The 16,283-nt window shown below is 43.2% G+C and overlaps 1 protein-coding gene across 1 annotated transcript in view; it reads left to right on the top strand.

Annotated features, from left to right (window-relative positions):
* Nucleotides 1-16,283, top strand: part of SYNE2 (spectrin repeat containing nuclear envelope protein 2) — a 279,407-nt gene that overhangs the window by 77,805 nt on the left and 185,319 nt on the right. The window contains 9 exon segments of the mRNA XM_044271524.1: nucleotides 923-1,081; nucleotides 3,998-4,171; nucleotides 6,384-6,521; nucleotides 6,631-6,789; nucleotides 8,068-8,285; nucleotides 11,247-11,298; nucleotides 11,379-11,458; nucleotides 12,385-12,508; nucleotides 13,593-13,750. Of these exon segments, the coding sequence (XP_044127459.1) occupies nucleotides 923-1,081; nucleotides 3,998-4,171; nucleotides 6,384-6,521; nucleotides 6,631-6,789; nucleotides 8,068-8,285; nucleotides 11,247-11,298; nucleotides 11,379-11,458; nucleotides 12,385-12,508; nucleotides 13,593-13,750 (1,262 nt within the window).

Raw genomic sequence — 16,283 nt, 5'->3', positions numbered from 1 at the left:
CAGGAGGTGCTCAAACCCATAGTTGTGCATGTGTATACAGGGGAGCAAATCCTGCAATTGTGGCGCGTTGCTAATGGCTATCCCCAGCAAAAATGCATACAGTGGAGGATGCCCGCAGCGGACCACAAGTACCACAATAGACATCCTACATAAGATTATGTGGATGTGATAACCAATATAACAATATAATAACATTTGCAAAGACAGGTGCACTCTGCGGTCTTACTAACCCTCATACTGATGTTAAAATTGAGAGATTAGCCAATATATCCTGCTTGGAGGACATGTCTGAGCCCGAGCACCGCGCCAAGGTTTCTCAAGTAGCTCGGGACCTAACACTCACCTACCTTACCAGTATGGGCAATACCAGGGGCCAGTGGGCGAATTACAGGAGCGTAAGGTCCGACTCATAGCCAACTCACCAGTTACCTCCAGCATGTAGCCATTCTAGCAATGGGAGGAGAGAGGAGTCTGCGAGTCCCACTCAAGACTGGTTGATATGGCCCAGGACTTGGAGGTGCACCTAAATGTAGCCTGTGGATGGAAAACAGGCACATTTAAATTTATACACCTCCAAGCATCTCTATATACAAACCAACAGAAATATACTTTATATGTAGTTGCCACCATCAGGATTTGAACCCAGAACATCAATGCAGTCAATAAAAAGTGCCAGTCACTAGTCAAGCAATGCAAAATCGGCATCTTCTTCATCTATCACTGGTGCACAGGAGCTAGTATGGATAGTAGAGGGTTCCTAGTGCTTCCCTTACTTTATACATGTTGAGTAGATGATGCCCCTTTAAGGCTCTCAGCTGTTACATGCATTACTTGTGGTGTCAGCCATGATTAGCGTGTGATTAATCATCCAGAAAATATTTTTCCATGTTCTTCTTACACAATGCTGGTATTGTCTCCTCAGGATTTCTGTCAAGATGGGGTTTCTTGCCAGGAGCAGCTAGAGAAGGCGGAAGTGATGGTGCAAGCACTGACACAACTTCTCTACGGTCAGAAGGATTTACAGCGCTTTGACTTAGACAGATGGAGGCACAATGTTGTCAGAAGCCGTGAGCGAGTTCAGGTAGATATGTCATTCAGCCCCAGTCCGTCCATGGGGCCCATTCACACCTATGTATAAAATATGTGCAATGAGCTGGACACAGGTATACTGACGCCACTTTAATGCGATGGCTGGGTCAGGTGTAGGTGATAGTCTGTAGTTTTGTTTGTGTGCCAATTGCAGCGTGCGCAGGGTACTGTCACAGTGCCCTTTAAGGTGTTGTAACTCACGTCCTAGGTTAGGAATAGCAGTGGTGTAATGTCTCTGTACGGTAGTGGTAATGGCTCACTTGCACTAAATTGAGTGTAGTGATAGTAGGAGTAATAGAGGAATTTGCAGCAGAAATTGATGTCCAGACCTTTGGTAAAATTTTAACCTTTTCTTTACTGAGGGTAACTTTCATCCAAGCAAAATACAGCTTTAGTCTTTGGTCCCAGCAGGTATTGGCAATGGTTGGCAGGAATTTATCTTCTGCTCTGACGTTCTTTTCTGGCAGGAAAGGACATCTGCTTTGTAGCTCTATACTGTGGCAGGAATTTGGCTTCTGCACTTTCTATCTTCTGCTGTATGGGGACTGACTAGCTGAGGAGGAATATGGCTTCTCCTGGGTCTCTGGACTTCACTCACAGTTGTCTTCTCAGGGTATGCTTTCTTCCTTGAACTGGAGTTGTCTGCTTGCTTCATCCAGTCGAGGATGCAGGGCTCAGGCTGGGGATGGGATCAATGTCTCAGCCGAGACAAGATCCTGGCTTGGTTCCCTATGCAGGGGGACTCCTGAAGACTAACACACAGCCTTCGCCAACAGGGGTGGCTGGCACACTGACACTAACTTCCTTCTCTCCCCATGCTGCAGGATATGGGCACAGCCCACTCTGCTCATAGAGGGGGAGCTAAGTTGGAATGAACCATTTCAGCCTAGATGTACTAAACTGAACCTAAGTCCTTACCAGAACATTGCTTCCACCTGCTGGTGAACATGGAAATTACAGCAATATACATTTATCATGGTTTATAATGCACAGTTGTGAGGATATAATGTAAAATTACATCAGATGACAAGGTTAATGCTCTTAGGAGATTGTAGCGGGGTAAAAGAGTTTAGTAACACAACTCTTTTAATTTGTTCTGTTTTTGTTCCATATTTTGTTGCCCACCTTTCATCCATATTTGTGAAAGGGATATTTCCATCTAGGAAATTTACGTCATATCGCTAGAATATGCCATAAATGTCAGATAGGTGCGGATCTCGCTTGTGGCACCCACTCCTTTGCTGAGAACGGGGATGCAAAGTGAACGGAGAGCACACCACACGTGCGCAGTGTCCTTACAGTCACTGCTATTGAACTTACGAAAATAGCTAAGTGAGTGCACTTGGCTATTTTTGGAAATACCATAGCAGTGAATGGAGAGCATGCAGCGCATGCACTGTCACCCCTCCACCACTTCACCGTAGTGGTGAATGAAGGGTGGAGTGGTGAATGAAGGGTGGCCACGCATGCGCAACTTGCTCTCCCTTCAATTCAGAGTCGCGTTCTGGAGATAAGAGCAGGTCCTACAGGTTGAACCCGCATCTATCAGACATATCCAAGCCAACAATTTTGGAGACTGAATCAGTCTATGGGGCAGAGACTAAGAGTAGCAGTACTACACACAGCCCATAGACAAGAGGGGAGCTGCTTTCAGGAAAAAAAGACTCTTTTTTTTTTTTCCTAATGAAAGCATTAGGGGTTGTCTCAATAAACAGTGGGGAAGATTTATCAAGCCCCTTGCACCTGAAATGTGGTGTCAAATAGTTGCAATTTTTTTTAATGCATGTACCGCTTTGCTCAAATTTTTGCAACTTTTTGCTCCTCTGCCACACTTGCCACCTTTGTTAAAAGTGGTCAAAGCCTGGGCGAGAAGGGGCAGCCTGACACATTTACTATTCCTTCCACTAGTTTTCTGGCTTAACTAATGCCTAAAAGGAGCTGGTGCACAGACCTGCCAATATGCACCAAAATTATTGAGAAGCGTAAACCACTTAATAATTTTGCTGCACCTCATGTTGTTGCCAACTATATCAATACTTCCATTACAAACGCCAGTCTTAGAAAATCTCCCCCAATGTCTTTCTATATAACCTATGAGGTCATATAGATACAACAGCAGTTGGTCACCCATACCCCCCCCCCAAGACCCCCTTTATCAGCTTTGAACAGCTCGGTCTTGTTCTGGTGTACTCGGCCCATCCACCTCAACCATATGAATGGCTGGAATGCAATAATACTATAGTTATATATTTCCACAAGTACATTTTCCCTATTCTGGATAGTGCAAGTCAAATGTATAACTAATTGTAACTTCGCCTGGCAAAAATCATCTGTTCCCTGGGGTTTCAGAATCAGACCTTCAGTGGTGAGGTGATCGCCAGGCTAGGTTCATGGGACTTCATGATGAGACAACTCAAGTGTTTCCTATCGATGACCTTTCCTCCGGATAGGTCATCGATATCAGATCGGTAGGGTGTCCAACACCCAGCAACCCTGCAAATCAGCTATTTGAGGGAGATGTGGCAGCCGGTGAGTGTGGCCTAGGCAAGGATCAGTCCCATTCAAGTGAATGGACTGCAATACCAAGCACTGCTGCTATACAATGGACGGCCCCGTATATGGTATTGCAGTCCATTCACATGAATGGGACTGAGCTTCGCCTAGGCCCTGTGGCTGATGAGCGAGACATCACTGGCCTAGGATGAGGCTGCAGTACTCAGCGGACCACAGCAGCCTCTTCAAACAGCTGATCAGCGTGGGTGTCAGTGGTTGATATTGATGACCTATCCTATGCAGCAACTTGGTGGGTGTCATTTAGTTTGTAATACCTACAGGTGAATGTGATGTTTTTTTGCAAACTCAATGTCAATAAATTGTGACCATCGCATCACTAATCCCACTATTGTAGGACCTCGTCTCTAGAATGAGTTTGGTCCTGCACCCCCCAGAACAAAGTTTATCCAAAGAAGACATAAAGAAGAACTTTGAGAGATCAAAGACCACCCTGGAAACCTATATAACAAAAGCACTGAGCCTGCTGGGACAGAGGGTAACCCCGGAGGAGTTCATCGCACAGTATGAGGTTAGTGCTCCTCTTCTTTGTGGCCTCCATTGTGATCATGTTACTACGATTTACGTCTGAACGTTACTTTTCTAATGTGATCCAGTAACAATGTTAGTGGCGTCAATCTCCTACTCGTTGCCTAGTGCTAGGTCTGCCCAACAGGATGAACCCTCTTCCCTGTTATAAAAGAACTTAATTAAAATTGAACATTTTCTCTTAAATCACATTAAATCCGAGCCTGCTATCAGTCATGGTCTGGGATAAGTGACATATCTATCATTTTTCTCACTGGTGGTTTAGTTGCTTGGAGTTTCTAATCATTCTCTCCTTGCTCTAATGGAAAGCTTTCCTTGCACTGACTCAAGGCCCCTTTACATTGGACGAGCATCGGCCAGGTAATCGCTATCAAGCCTTCGTACGAACACTTGTTAGCGGTAATCTGCCAGTGTAAAGGTGCTGCCAATTACCCAATGAACGAGTGAAACACTAATTCATCAGGTAATATGATCGTTTGTGCGGTCACCAAAATCGTTTGCCGGCAGCAGATCGTGCCGTCTGAACATCACTCTGCTGCCAGCAAACAATGATTCTGCGATCGCTCCTCCCCGTACTGTAGAGGAGATCATTGCATGTAAATGTGGGGTCTCCTTCACTAGTGAGCAAGCGTTTTCCGGGAAGGAATGCTTCCTTTCCGACAATCGACTGCTAAATCTGAGTGTAAAGAGGGTTTTAGTGAGTTAGTGGTGGGCTAGCGCTGCTATACAGCAGCCAGCCTGAACAAGCAGAGCTTCAGTAGAAAGAATGGAGAATAACAACTTTAGGGTAGGTTCACGTGGCAGATACACAGTTTTATGATGCATTTTGGGGATCTGGCTGCCCATTTAATGGGGCTACCAAAGAGTGTACCAAAAATGTCCAAATGTCCCTTCTTGACTTGGTTTGGAAATCTACGTGGAAATCCTCCATAGCCAAATAAATGACATTTCCTCATAACAACAATGGGGGGAATTCCTTGTGGTATTCGGCGCGGAATGCGGTCTTATGGCGCATTGACACTTGCCGAGTGAGCAGGCTATTATCAGGAAGGAGCTGCCTGCTCATCAGCGGAGGTAATAGCAGCATTCACGTGCTGTGATCCCCTCTATACTGCAATCGCTGGTCCTCATACAGATTCATTGTTTATAGGCAACCAGACCCCTGTTCACACAGCACAATCTGCTGACCAGGAATGATGATTTAAAGGGCTTTGCCCTCTCTCGCACATTGGTGGCATGTTGCTAGGATATGCCACCAGTGTCTGATAGGTGTAGGCCACACCTCTGCATTTATCTGCAGAACAAGGCCACCAAAGTGAACAAGGGGGCACCAAGCATGTGCGTCCCCCATTCACTTGGGAGTGACGAAATTTCTACTATTTCCAAACTTTAGAAGTTAGAAGTGAATGGAGAGCATGCCGCGCCTGCATGGTGTGTTCTCCTTTGCTTTGGGGGCCCCGTTTTAGAGATAGATGTGTGTCCCAAAGGTAGAACCTGCCCCTATTCTGACATTGGTGGCATATCCTAGCGATATAACGCCAAAGAGCGAGATGGGCCAAACCCTTTAATGTGCTGCATGAAAGATGATTTCACCCAATGAATGAACATCTTGCTCATTCATCAGGTGATCGGCAGCACACGAGTGCTCATAGTGACATTCATTCCCAATAATCTGCCCAACAAGCTGGCAGTGTAAATCCACCATTAGTCACAGTTGTTAGGCCAAAGCAGGACTTCCGTCCGCTGTGCCTGTGACCACCAAACCAACCATCTAGATAATCCAAAATGTATGAACAGATCACAGCATTGCATTTGTTACAGCAAGTACATCCACTACAAAAAAGACTATTTTATCAGTGATTGATTATGGTCCTCCACCGACGTGTTCTTTACCATATATACAATATATTTGTGGTCGGGCACTCACGAAAGAAGGACTCCTACCTGCTGGCTAGCTAAAGCGGTTAGAGTTATGCCGAAACCGCGACGTTGAAGGGATAGCTGAAGGAGGCCATCCCCTTGGTGTGAAGCTGAGATTAAGGGTGGGTAGGGTGGGAGAGTTTGACACGTCATTCATTGAAGGAGGGGCAGAGGTGCCATGATATAGGCAACTGTGCCCCTCCCACAAATACAGGCCAATGAATCGGCCTTAACACTTGTGCTAAACCTCTTACCTTGTTTCTACTCTTTGCTAGACCTCCCTCAGCAAATTTTCAAGTCAAGACTTGGAACGTTTCCTAAAAGCCACTGAGCACATGAAAAATATTTCATCCTCTACGACAGAGAAGTCAATGGTGGAAAAAGTGAGCACTGATGTCAGGGATAGATGGAAGGTAATAGGAAAAGTTCCTCCTCCTCTATGGTCTTCTCGAGCTTTCATCTTGTATTACTGTGATAAGAAAATAGTCACTGAAATTGAGTTTTCTACGTTTACCACTCCAGGTTGTCCATGATGACTTGGAGGCTTATGTCAGTGAATTAAAAGTGCATACAGAGAAGAAGAAATTTGATGAACTGATTTGTAGACTTGACAAGCAAATTTTAAAGGAGAAAAAGAGTGCTGGTGTTGTGGATGTAGAGGAGCTCATCGGAGAGCATGAGGTAAGTTATCATTTTCAAGAAAAGAAAATTTTCTGAACCCATAATCTTCCTCTTTCTTGTCTGCATCTGGTATACTAAACCTGCCCATAGATGTTGGACTTCTTAAAGGGGTTGTCTCACATCAGATATTGGTGGCATATTGCTAGGATATGCCACCAATGTCAGATAGGTGTGGATTCCACCTCTGGGACCCCCACCTCAGCCGTCAAGAGAAACCTGAAAATAAAGATCTCTCCTTGTGGCACTGTACAGCTGGCTATACATTTAAGATAGCTGTTGGCCAAACGCTTGTTCTGCCATCAGCTGTCACTACCGATCCCCCTCATACACATGCATGTGTTCTCAGTAGGAAGAGAAGCAGTCTCTTATGTCCCCCCAGAATAGAAGATTGGGAAGTAGACATTTCTCCGACAGATGGTTAGCCAGTCTTGTAGAAATTGGTGGGTTCAACAGACAAACATCTAATGTGTAGGTCCACCTTAAAGGGGTTCTGCAAACCCACTGTAATTACTGATAACTCACCTGTAGGAGAAAGTTTGTAATATATTTACCATCCCGAATTTGCACGGATCAGCCTCTCTGAAAATTCAGCTTCCATCGACATCATGACCTTTACCAGTAAGTATATTACACAATTCTCCTACAGGAGCGTTAAGCGTTATTAAGGTGTGTTTTCGGGGTCATCTGGAGCCTGAAGTAGAACCACTGGGAGTTGAATAACTCAGAACTCCCATAGAAGTGAATGGAGGGTGGCTATGCATGCAAGGCTGTTCTTCGTTCACTTCAGGGGTCCTTTACTGGGGATAGGAGTGGGTCGCTCATCTGAATGAGTCCTTATGATGGGATTGTGTGTAGCCTAGTTAAACCTGAAGACATTTACTGTCAGTGGTTTTCAATAGACAGTCATTCACTATAGCTAGCACAATTAGCTTTTGGTATAATCCTGTTTTTCTGTTTAGTATGCCTTTTTTATTTTTTTTACTAAGAGGAGGTGTTGGGAAAAGGAGCACAGAAATGTGGGGATTGGGGGACAGATAATGTTGGCAGCTTGGTGGCATACTTGGGCCAGGGGTTCAAATCCCATCACGCCCTTTCATAATCTTCCGCATTTCCATTGAATACTTCAGTTTCATCCTAGTCTCCTAGGACAGGCTATGACTAAATGTTTTCTTTGGACTTGTATAACTTTTATGATGTCCAATGTATAGACATCAAGGAATGTTGAAATGTCTAGCACATCCAATCTTCAAGTATTGACCCTGTGATCCACTTCCCCAGGTTTCCTTCTCTGATCGTGGCTGTTTAGGAGAACTCAATCAGTGCTTACAGACAATGCAAACTCTGGATGACAGACTCAGGACAAGCTCTGCTCCTACAACTTTCACTGCATTGATTACAGAATGCACAAAAAAGAAGGAGGAACTTATTAAAAATGCTGATGAAATCTACCTTCATCTGCAGTCTATTGTGGGGAAAAATAAAATTGATAAAAAAAAGTAAGTACCATGTTTCACAGGCCTCTATTCAGGACGTAGCTATAGTAAATGATGTAAAATGATGGTGAGATCTTGGTCTGCCCTACCAGACCCACACATCTAACAGAACTGACAGGGCTCAGGAATTAGCCCTCATATGAAAGTTCCTCTGGAGCAGATGACTTATTCTTCACTTACCACTTTTGCCCAGTCCATGCAATGACATCACTAGTACTTTAGCTCAGGGGCCCATCTCAATGAGAAAAATACAGAACCAGACAGATAAAATCAAACCTAGCAAGTCTATGGTATTTTCAGCAGTAGCCTGATAGATGTCAGTCACACATCATCCCTTTGTATGCTTATTACACAACTTTGTGTGTGTATATATATTCCTGTGAATTCTTAGATACGGGAATAAAATAGGCTAAAAAAGGCACAAGTGAAAATATAGTGGTAATAAAATATGTATATATATACAGTCATGTGAAAAAATTAGGACACCCTTTGAAAGCATGTGGTTTTTTGTAACATTTTTAATAAAAGGTTATTTCATCTCCGTTTCAACAATACAGAGAGATTAAAGTAATCCAACTAAACAAAGAAAACTGAAGAAAAGTCTTTTCAAGATCTTCTGTAAATGTCATTCTACAAAAATGCCTATTCTAACTGAGGAAAAAGATAGGACACCCTTGCCCCTAATAGCGAGTGTTACCTCCTTTGGCTGAAATAACTGCAGTGAGACGGTTCTTGTAGCCATCTACCAGTCTTCGACATCGGTCTGAGGAAATTTTACCCCACTCCTCAATGCAGAACTTTTTCAGCTGTGAGATGTTTGAGGGGTTTCTTGCACGTACAGCCCTTTTCAAGTCACCCCACAGCATCTCAATGGGATTCAAATCTGGACTTTGACTTGGCCATTCCAGGACTCTCCATTTCTTGTTTTTCAGCCAATCTTTGGTTGATTTACTAGTATGTTTTGGGTCATTGTCATGTTGCATGGTCCAGTTCCGCTTCAGCTTTAATTTTCTAACTGATGGTCTCACATGTTCTTCAAGCACCTTCTGATACACAGTAGAATTCATCGTGGATTCTATGATGGTGAGCTGACCAGGTCCTGCTGCAGCAAAGCAGCCCCAAACCATGACACTTCCACCTCCATGCTTCACAGTTGGTATGAGGTTCTTTTCTTGGAATGCTGTGTTTGGTTTACGCCAAACATGTCCTCTGCTGTTGTGTCCAAATAATTCAATTTTGGACTCATCTGTCCAAAGAACATTATTCCAGAAGTCCTGGTCTTTGTCAACTTTATCTCTGGCAAATGTCAGTCTGGCCTCGATGTTTCTCTTGGAAAGCAAAGGTTTCCTCCTTGCACACCTCCCATGCAAGTTAAACTTGTACAGTCTCTTTCTGATTGTAGAGGCATGTACTTCTACATCAACAGTAGCCAGAGCCTTCTGTAGTTCTCGAGATGACACTTTAGGGTTTTTGGAGACCTCTTTTAGCATCTTGCGGTCTGCTCTTGGGGTGAACTTGCTGGGGCGACCAGTCCTGGGCATGTTGGCAGTTGTTTTGAAAGCCCTCCACTTGTAGACTATCTTCCGGACAGTGGAATGGCTGATTTCAAAATCTTTTGAGATCTTTTTAAATCCCTTCCCAGACTCATAGGCTGCTACAATCTTTTTTCTGAAGTCCTCTGACAGCTCTTTTGCTCTCACCATGGTGCTCACTCTCACTTCAACAGTCAGGAGCACACCAAACTAAATGTCTGAGGTTTAAATAGGGCAAGCCTCATTCAACATGCAGAGTAACGATCTACTAATTATGTGCACCTGGTGTGATATACCTGTGTGAGATCTGAGCCAATTTAAGAGGGAATACATGTGAGGGTGTCCTATCTTTTTCCTCAGTTAGAATAGGCATTTTTGTAGAATGACATTTACAGAAGATCTTGAAAAGACTTTTCTTCAGTTTTCTTTGTTTAGTTGGATTACTTTAATCTCTCTGTATTGTTGAAACGGAGATGAAATAACCTTTTATTAAAAATGTTACAAAAAACCACATGCTTTCAAAGGGTGTCCTAATTTTTTCACATGACTGTATATATATATATATATATACAGAGATCACATACAGAGCAGTGTAAAGTAACCAGTCATCTAGTCTGCAAAACAATGGGGTAGCTACTGTCAACCAACTCACAACAGGATACATAGACGATGCCCTATGGTCATACAAAGATAAAGATAGATGCAAGACATCATCTTACCCAGTGTATGTAATCAGTGAAGATGAGTTCTTTGTTATATGAATAGAAGTTTATACTTTCTAGGTTCCTGTCCTCTCCTAAAGGTCTTTAGTGTGCTGTACACATGTACCGTTACCTCAGGTCTTAGTAATATGACCTGGTACCAGTCTTCATAAATGTAGAACAAGAGAGGCCTGTATATGCTCACTAACTACATTATAAGGAATATCACTAAATTAAAAGGGAATAATTAAAGGGAAAGAACCACTGAGAATAAACCTTGCCACACAATTCCACATGACACTGAATTGTTCTGTTCCTCTCCTAATCCACCCAGTTGGCAGTTTGTTTATAAACTGCTAATAGGAATAACAGAGGGACAACACAAAATACATTTATAAGAAAGGATGCTCCAGAATTGGTATTGGGGAATGTTACTAAAACATACATCTCAAAAGAGGTGAGAGGCCCTGATTAACTATAAGTCTAAATATACTACTAACTTTTTCTAGAGACTTGTGTGACAAGTAGGAGTCTGAGGAATGTGATTGGGGGAGGTCACGGTAGATTGATGACACAGAAGTAGGAGCTTGGTATGTTGAGTGACCATTCTTCATAGTTGACTGACGTGTTTATAGTCATTGCGTTTTGTTTTTTCCTTGTACTGATGTATATTAATGTAATATCATATTTATGGACAATAACAAAATTATATTATTACTCATTTTTTGCAGCCTTGCATCAACTGAAAATGGAGTGAAGTCACCCCTCAATAAAACCGAGGAGGTAATGAATAAGGATAGTGGATATAATACATAGCATAGCACCAATATGTCGTTTATATGTCACTTTCCTCATTGCTATAGGTATGTGAAACAGACTATATGCTGCAAGAATTCAACCTGGCCAAAGAAAATGGGTCAACCCTCGAAATGCTGCTACAGAGGTAAATCTGCAATATGGCTATACTGTCCCTGGTTCAAGGTTATATCCACATCCAGGACGCTTATATAGTCTATATGCAGAAGGAAAATTATGTCCAGTGACATCATAGAGGTGTTATATCTAGACTAAAGCACCTCAACCAAGTGAACAGCAAAATCATAGATCCTTAACACCTTCAGCACCCTGCGATTTTTCCATTTTCATTTTTTACTTCCTGCCTTCCCAGAGCTATATTTTTTTATTTTTCCATTTATTTATTTTTTGCAAAAGAAGTTGTATTTTTTTATGGCACCATTTACTATTGCACACAATGAATTGGAAAGCTGTAAAAAAAAATCCAAAAGCGGTGGAATTGGAAACAAATGCAATTGTGTCAGTTTTATGGGTTTTGTTTTTATGGCGTTCCTTGGGCAGTAAAACTGACCTGTCACCTTAATTCTATGGGTCAATATAATTACAGCCATGCCACCTTTGTATAGTTTTTCTTTTTCTTGAGTTTTAATGCAGAAAAAAAAAATAACAACTATTTTATCACCATAATTTAACCCCCGTAAGTACTGTATATTATAGTTACCTCTACGGAGATATGTGAGGGCTAATTTTTTTGCGAGACGATTTGTACTTTTTATTGATACCGTTTGGGATGTATGTAACTTTTTGATCATTTTTTATTCAATTTTTGCGTGAGGTAAAGCAACAAAAAAAATGGCCAATTTGACCTTGCCTTGACCTTGATTTGCCGTACGAAAGAAATACCTAATGCAGTAACGCTGATGAGGGGGATATTTTTTTTTTGTGAAAACCAGTAAAGCCTTTTATGCAACCTGATGTGGACGTGATAACTAGTCCATTGGTTCCCATCTCATCACGTTTCGCTACCATCATTATAAGTTCTTATAAGTCTTTGTCTTACTTTTTCCCCTTTAGATATGATGCAAACAAAAGTGATCTAGAATTGCTATTACAAAGCTCAAGAGAAAAACTGGTCACCGAAAGCCCGAAGGAAGTCCAGGAAGTGAAGGAGCTTCAGTGTAAACTTCATGAACTGCAGGTAAAAAAATATGAAGTACAATCTGGTACTTGAAGGGATTGTCTCATCTGAGACATGGGTGGCATATCGCTAGGATATGCCACCGATGTCAAATACGTGTGGGTCTCTCCTCTGGCCACTGCTCCATTCTCTTCTACGGTACTGCTGGAGATAACTTAGCCAGCGCTCGGATATTTTTACCACCACTATAGAAATGAATGGAGGGTGGTTCTGCATGTGCATTTACTTTGGGGATCCCATTCTGGAGATAGGTCCCACCTCTAGGACCTGTACCTATCTGACATTGGTGGTATATCCTAATGATATGCCACCAATGTCTCAGATGAGACAACCCCTTTAATGAAATTACCTCCCAGTCTTCGGCATAGGTGCTCTCTATATTGATGATGATTAATTCAAAATGCGGACACACTGGTGACTTTGTATATGGCAATATCTGGGATATGGTGTCTGATGCACTGTGCACGTATCATATATTAGTGCAACTTTTTGCCACTGGCTGAAATAGATGTCACTAGGAGATACAAACATAGCAAAGGTTAACTGATTGTGTAACATTAAATACTCAGTTGCAGCAAACGTTAAACTGACTCACAACAGAAACTATATAAGAAATCAAATTAAAGTTTGTTGCAACCATGATTAACCATGTTTAGTGTCAAGTTAATATTTGCTACATCTGTATGTACAACCCTAACAATCTAGCCAAGTGGACAACCCAAGCAAAGAACGGTGTCTTATCGCCTTGACATCTTTGCAGGGGTCAGTGCTGCTGGAGCATCTCTGGAGAGGAGTTCAGTCATGTCCCCCATGTTGCCCCGATGTTGGGTACAGGCCACAGATCATAATTGTGATATTTATGAAAATATCATTTTTAGAATTTCTCCGGCAGGAACTATCTGAGCAATGGAAATTATACCGTTAGGAATCCAAGACACAGAGGAAACCCGGTCTGGAATTGTAAAACGCTGAGGAATATGTTGGTGGCATCTAAGGGGTTAAATGGCCAGGGTCTGTCACTAGTCTTTAAATGCTTAAAGTGCAGATAATTAGTAATGGTTGTTAATTGGAACATGCATTGTAGATTTTACTGGATCAAGTAAACAGAAGCTGGATGGAGTTTGAAGCCACATCACAGGAAGTAGAGAGGCTTCTGCCCGGGACTGAGAAGAAGAAGGTTTCTGAGACCAGACACGCCCTGCAGTATTCCTTGTTAATTGTTTCTGAGGAAATTAAAAGCAGGTTAGTGAAATATCTTGCTAATGAGCACTATGAAGAATGTAGTCATGACCATTCCCACCACTAAATGGCTGATCTTTTTATTTATTTAGATTGCTACCGTCATACAAATGCTCCATGATTGCAATTTAATCATTTTTTCAATTAGTCTTTATTAAAAATATTGAGCAATTCTGTCACAAAGGATTAAATGTTTGTTTAGATGTGTGAATTGTGCTTTCACTTTGTACAGGTCATCTAAGGCTACTTTTACACAAGCGGCAGCCTTTTCCGGCAGGCTGTTCTGGCAGGGGAACAGCCTGCCAGATCCGTTCTACCACTAGTCCACCTTGCCGCCGGAAATCTGCTCCGGCCACATTCACTATAATCTGGTCCGGCCGCAGCACGGTAAACATGCCGAGAGGCGGCCGGAATAAAACTGCAGCCCGCCCCCATTATAGTGAATAGGCCTGGAGCCAGCTTCCGGCGGCACTGTGAACTAGTGGTAGCACAGATCCCCTGCCAGAACAGCCTGCCAGAAAAGGCTACCACAAGTGCGAAAGTAGCCTAATAACCATTACCTATAATTTACTAAGAGGTCATAAACACTTATTTATGCCACATTCTTATCAGTAAGATAAGGATTGAGCTATAATTAGTGTTCATAATGTCAGAAGGCAGAGATAAAAAGCCCTCGGGTGAGCTGGCTGCCAGTATTAATAAAAGCCCATAGCTGACGGTGGTTCCACCGAAGTTATGAAGAGACCAGGGGCGTTGCTAGGGTCTCAAAGGATCCAGGGCCCAAGCCCCAATGAATATGGCCCAATTCTCTAAGGCTACTTTCACACTTGCAGTAGCTTTCTCCTGCAGGCTGTTCAGGCAGGGAAACAGCCTGCCAGATGCGTGCTACCACTAGTGCACCGTGCCGCCGGAAGTCCGCTTCGGCCCCATTTACTATAATGGGGCGGACGGCCGCAGCACAGCAAACACGCTGAGAGGCGGCTGGAATAAAACTGCAGCATGCGGTCGTTTTTTTCAGCCCACCTCTCGGCATGTTTGCCGTACTCCCTGGGAAGTCGACCCTCCCCACGCACACCGCATTTTACTGTACTTGCTATACAGCAGCACATACCTCTGACATCCAGGGCCTCCCAGTTGACGTCTCCTCTGGTGTAGATCTTTTCTATCATCATCCCCCAACCTGGAGTCCCCACAGTGTTCTCCTGCTGCTCGCTGTCCTCCCCAATACTCCCAAATACTATCCTGAAGAAAAATGAGTGCTGTACAGATAGCCCCCCCCCATAGTAATACTGCTCCTCGTAGTCCCACCAATAGTAATTTTCTTATAGAATGCCCTCCTTACTAATACTGCCCCCAACAGTAATAATTCTCCCCTCCATTAGTAGAAGAGTAGAAGAGCCCTTCAGTAATAATAATGCCCTCACAGACCACTCGGTACTAATAAGGCCCCCATAGTGCTCTTTGTAGAAATAGGGCGGATCTATAAGACCATCCTATAGGCCCCCCAGTAGTAATAGGAACGCCTGGATTTAAAATGCCCCTACAGTGTCCCCAGTATTTATATTGCCCCCTCCTGTTATAATGCTCTCCCCTGAAGTGCCCCCTGTAGTTATATTCCTCCTCTTAGTGTCCTCACAAATTATAATTCCTCAGCCCCTCCACCATACAGTCCCATGTAAATAACACTATTTCCTTCCCTCTGCCATAGAGTCCCATGTAAATAACATCTCTCCAGCCCCCTACAAAATACAGTCCCATGTAAATAACATCTCTCTCTGTCTACAGCCCCCTCCAACATACAGTCTAATGTAAATTACATCACCCCCTCCGCAGTCTCCTCCAACATACAGTCCCAGGTAAATAACATCACTCCCTCACAGAGCCGCCATCAACATACAGTCCCATGTAAATAACATCACTCCCTCCCACAGCCGCCATCAACATACAGTCCCATGTAAATAACATAACTCCCCCCCACAGCCGCCATCAACATACAGTCCAATGTAAATAACATCACTCCCTCCCCCAGCCACCATCAATCTACAATCCCATGTAAATAACATCACTCCCTCCCACAGCCACCTTCAACATACAGTCCCATGTAAACATCACTCCCTCCCACAGCCACCATCAGCATACAATCCCCATGTAAATAACATCACTCCCTCCCCAGCCACCATCAATGTACAGTCTCATGTAAAACACATCACCCCCTCCCACAGCAACCTTCGAAATACAGTCCCATGTAAATAACATCACTCCCTCCCCAAGTCACCATCAATATACAGTCCCATATAAATAACATCACCCCCTCCCACAGCCACTTTCAACATACAGTCCCATGTAAATAACATCACCCCCTCCCACAGCTGCTTTCAACATACAGTCCCATGTAAATAACATCTCTCCCTCCCACAGCTGCCTTCAACATACAACCTTGTGTAAATAACATCGCCCCCCTCCTCAGCCTCCTCCAACATACAGTCCCATGTAAATAACATCACTCCCTCCCCCAGCCACCATCAATATACAGTCC

Source organism: Bufo gargarizans, chromosome 11 (genome assembly GCF_014858855.1).
Source record: "Bufo gargarizans isolate SCDJY-AF-19 chromosome 11, ASM1485885v1, whole genome shotgun sequence".
Lineage (NCBI taxonomy): Eukaryota > Metazoa > Chordata > Amphibia > Anura > Bufonidae > Bufo > Bufo gargarizans.
Note: the sequence above shows the minus strand (reverse complement) of the source record. Positions and strands in the feature narration are given on the sequence as shown.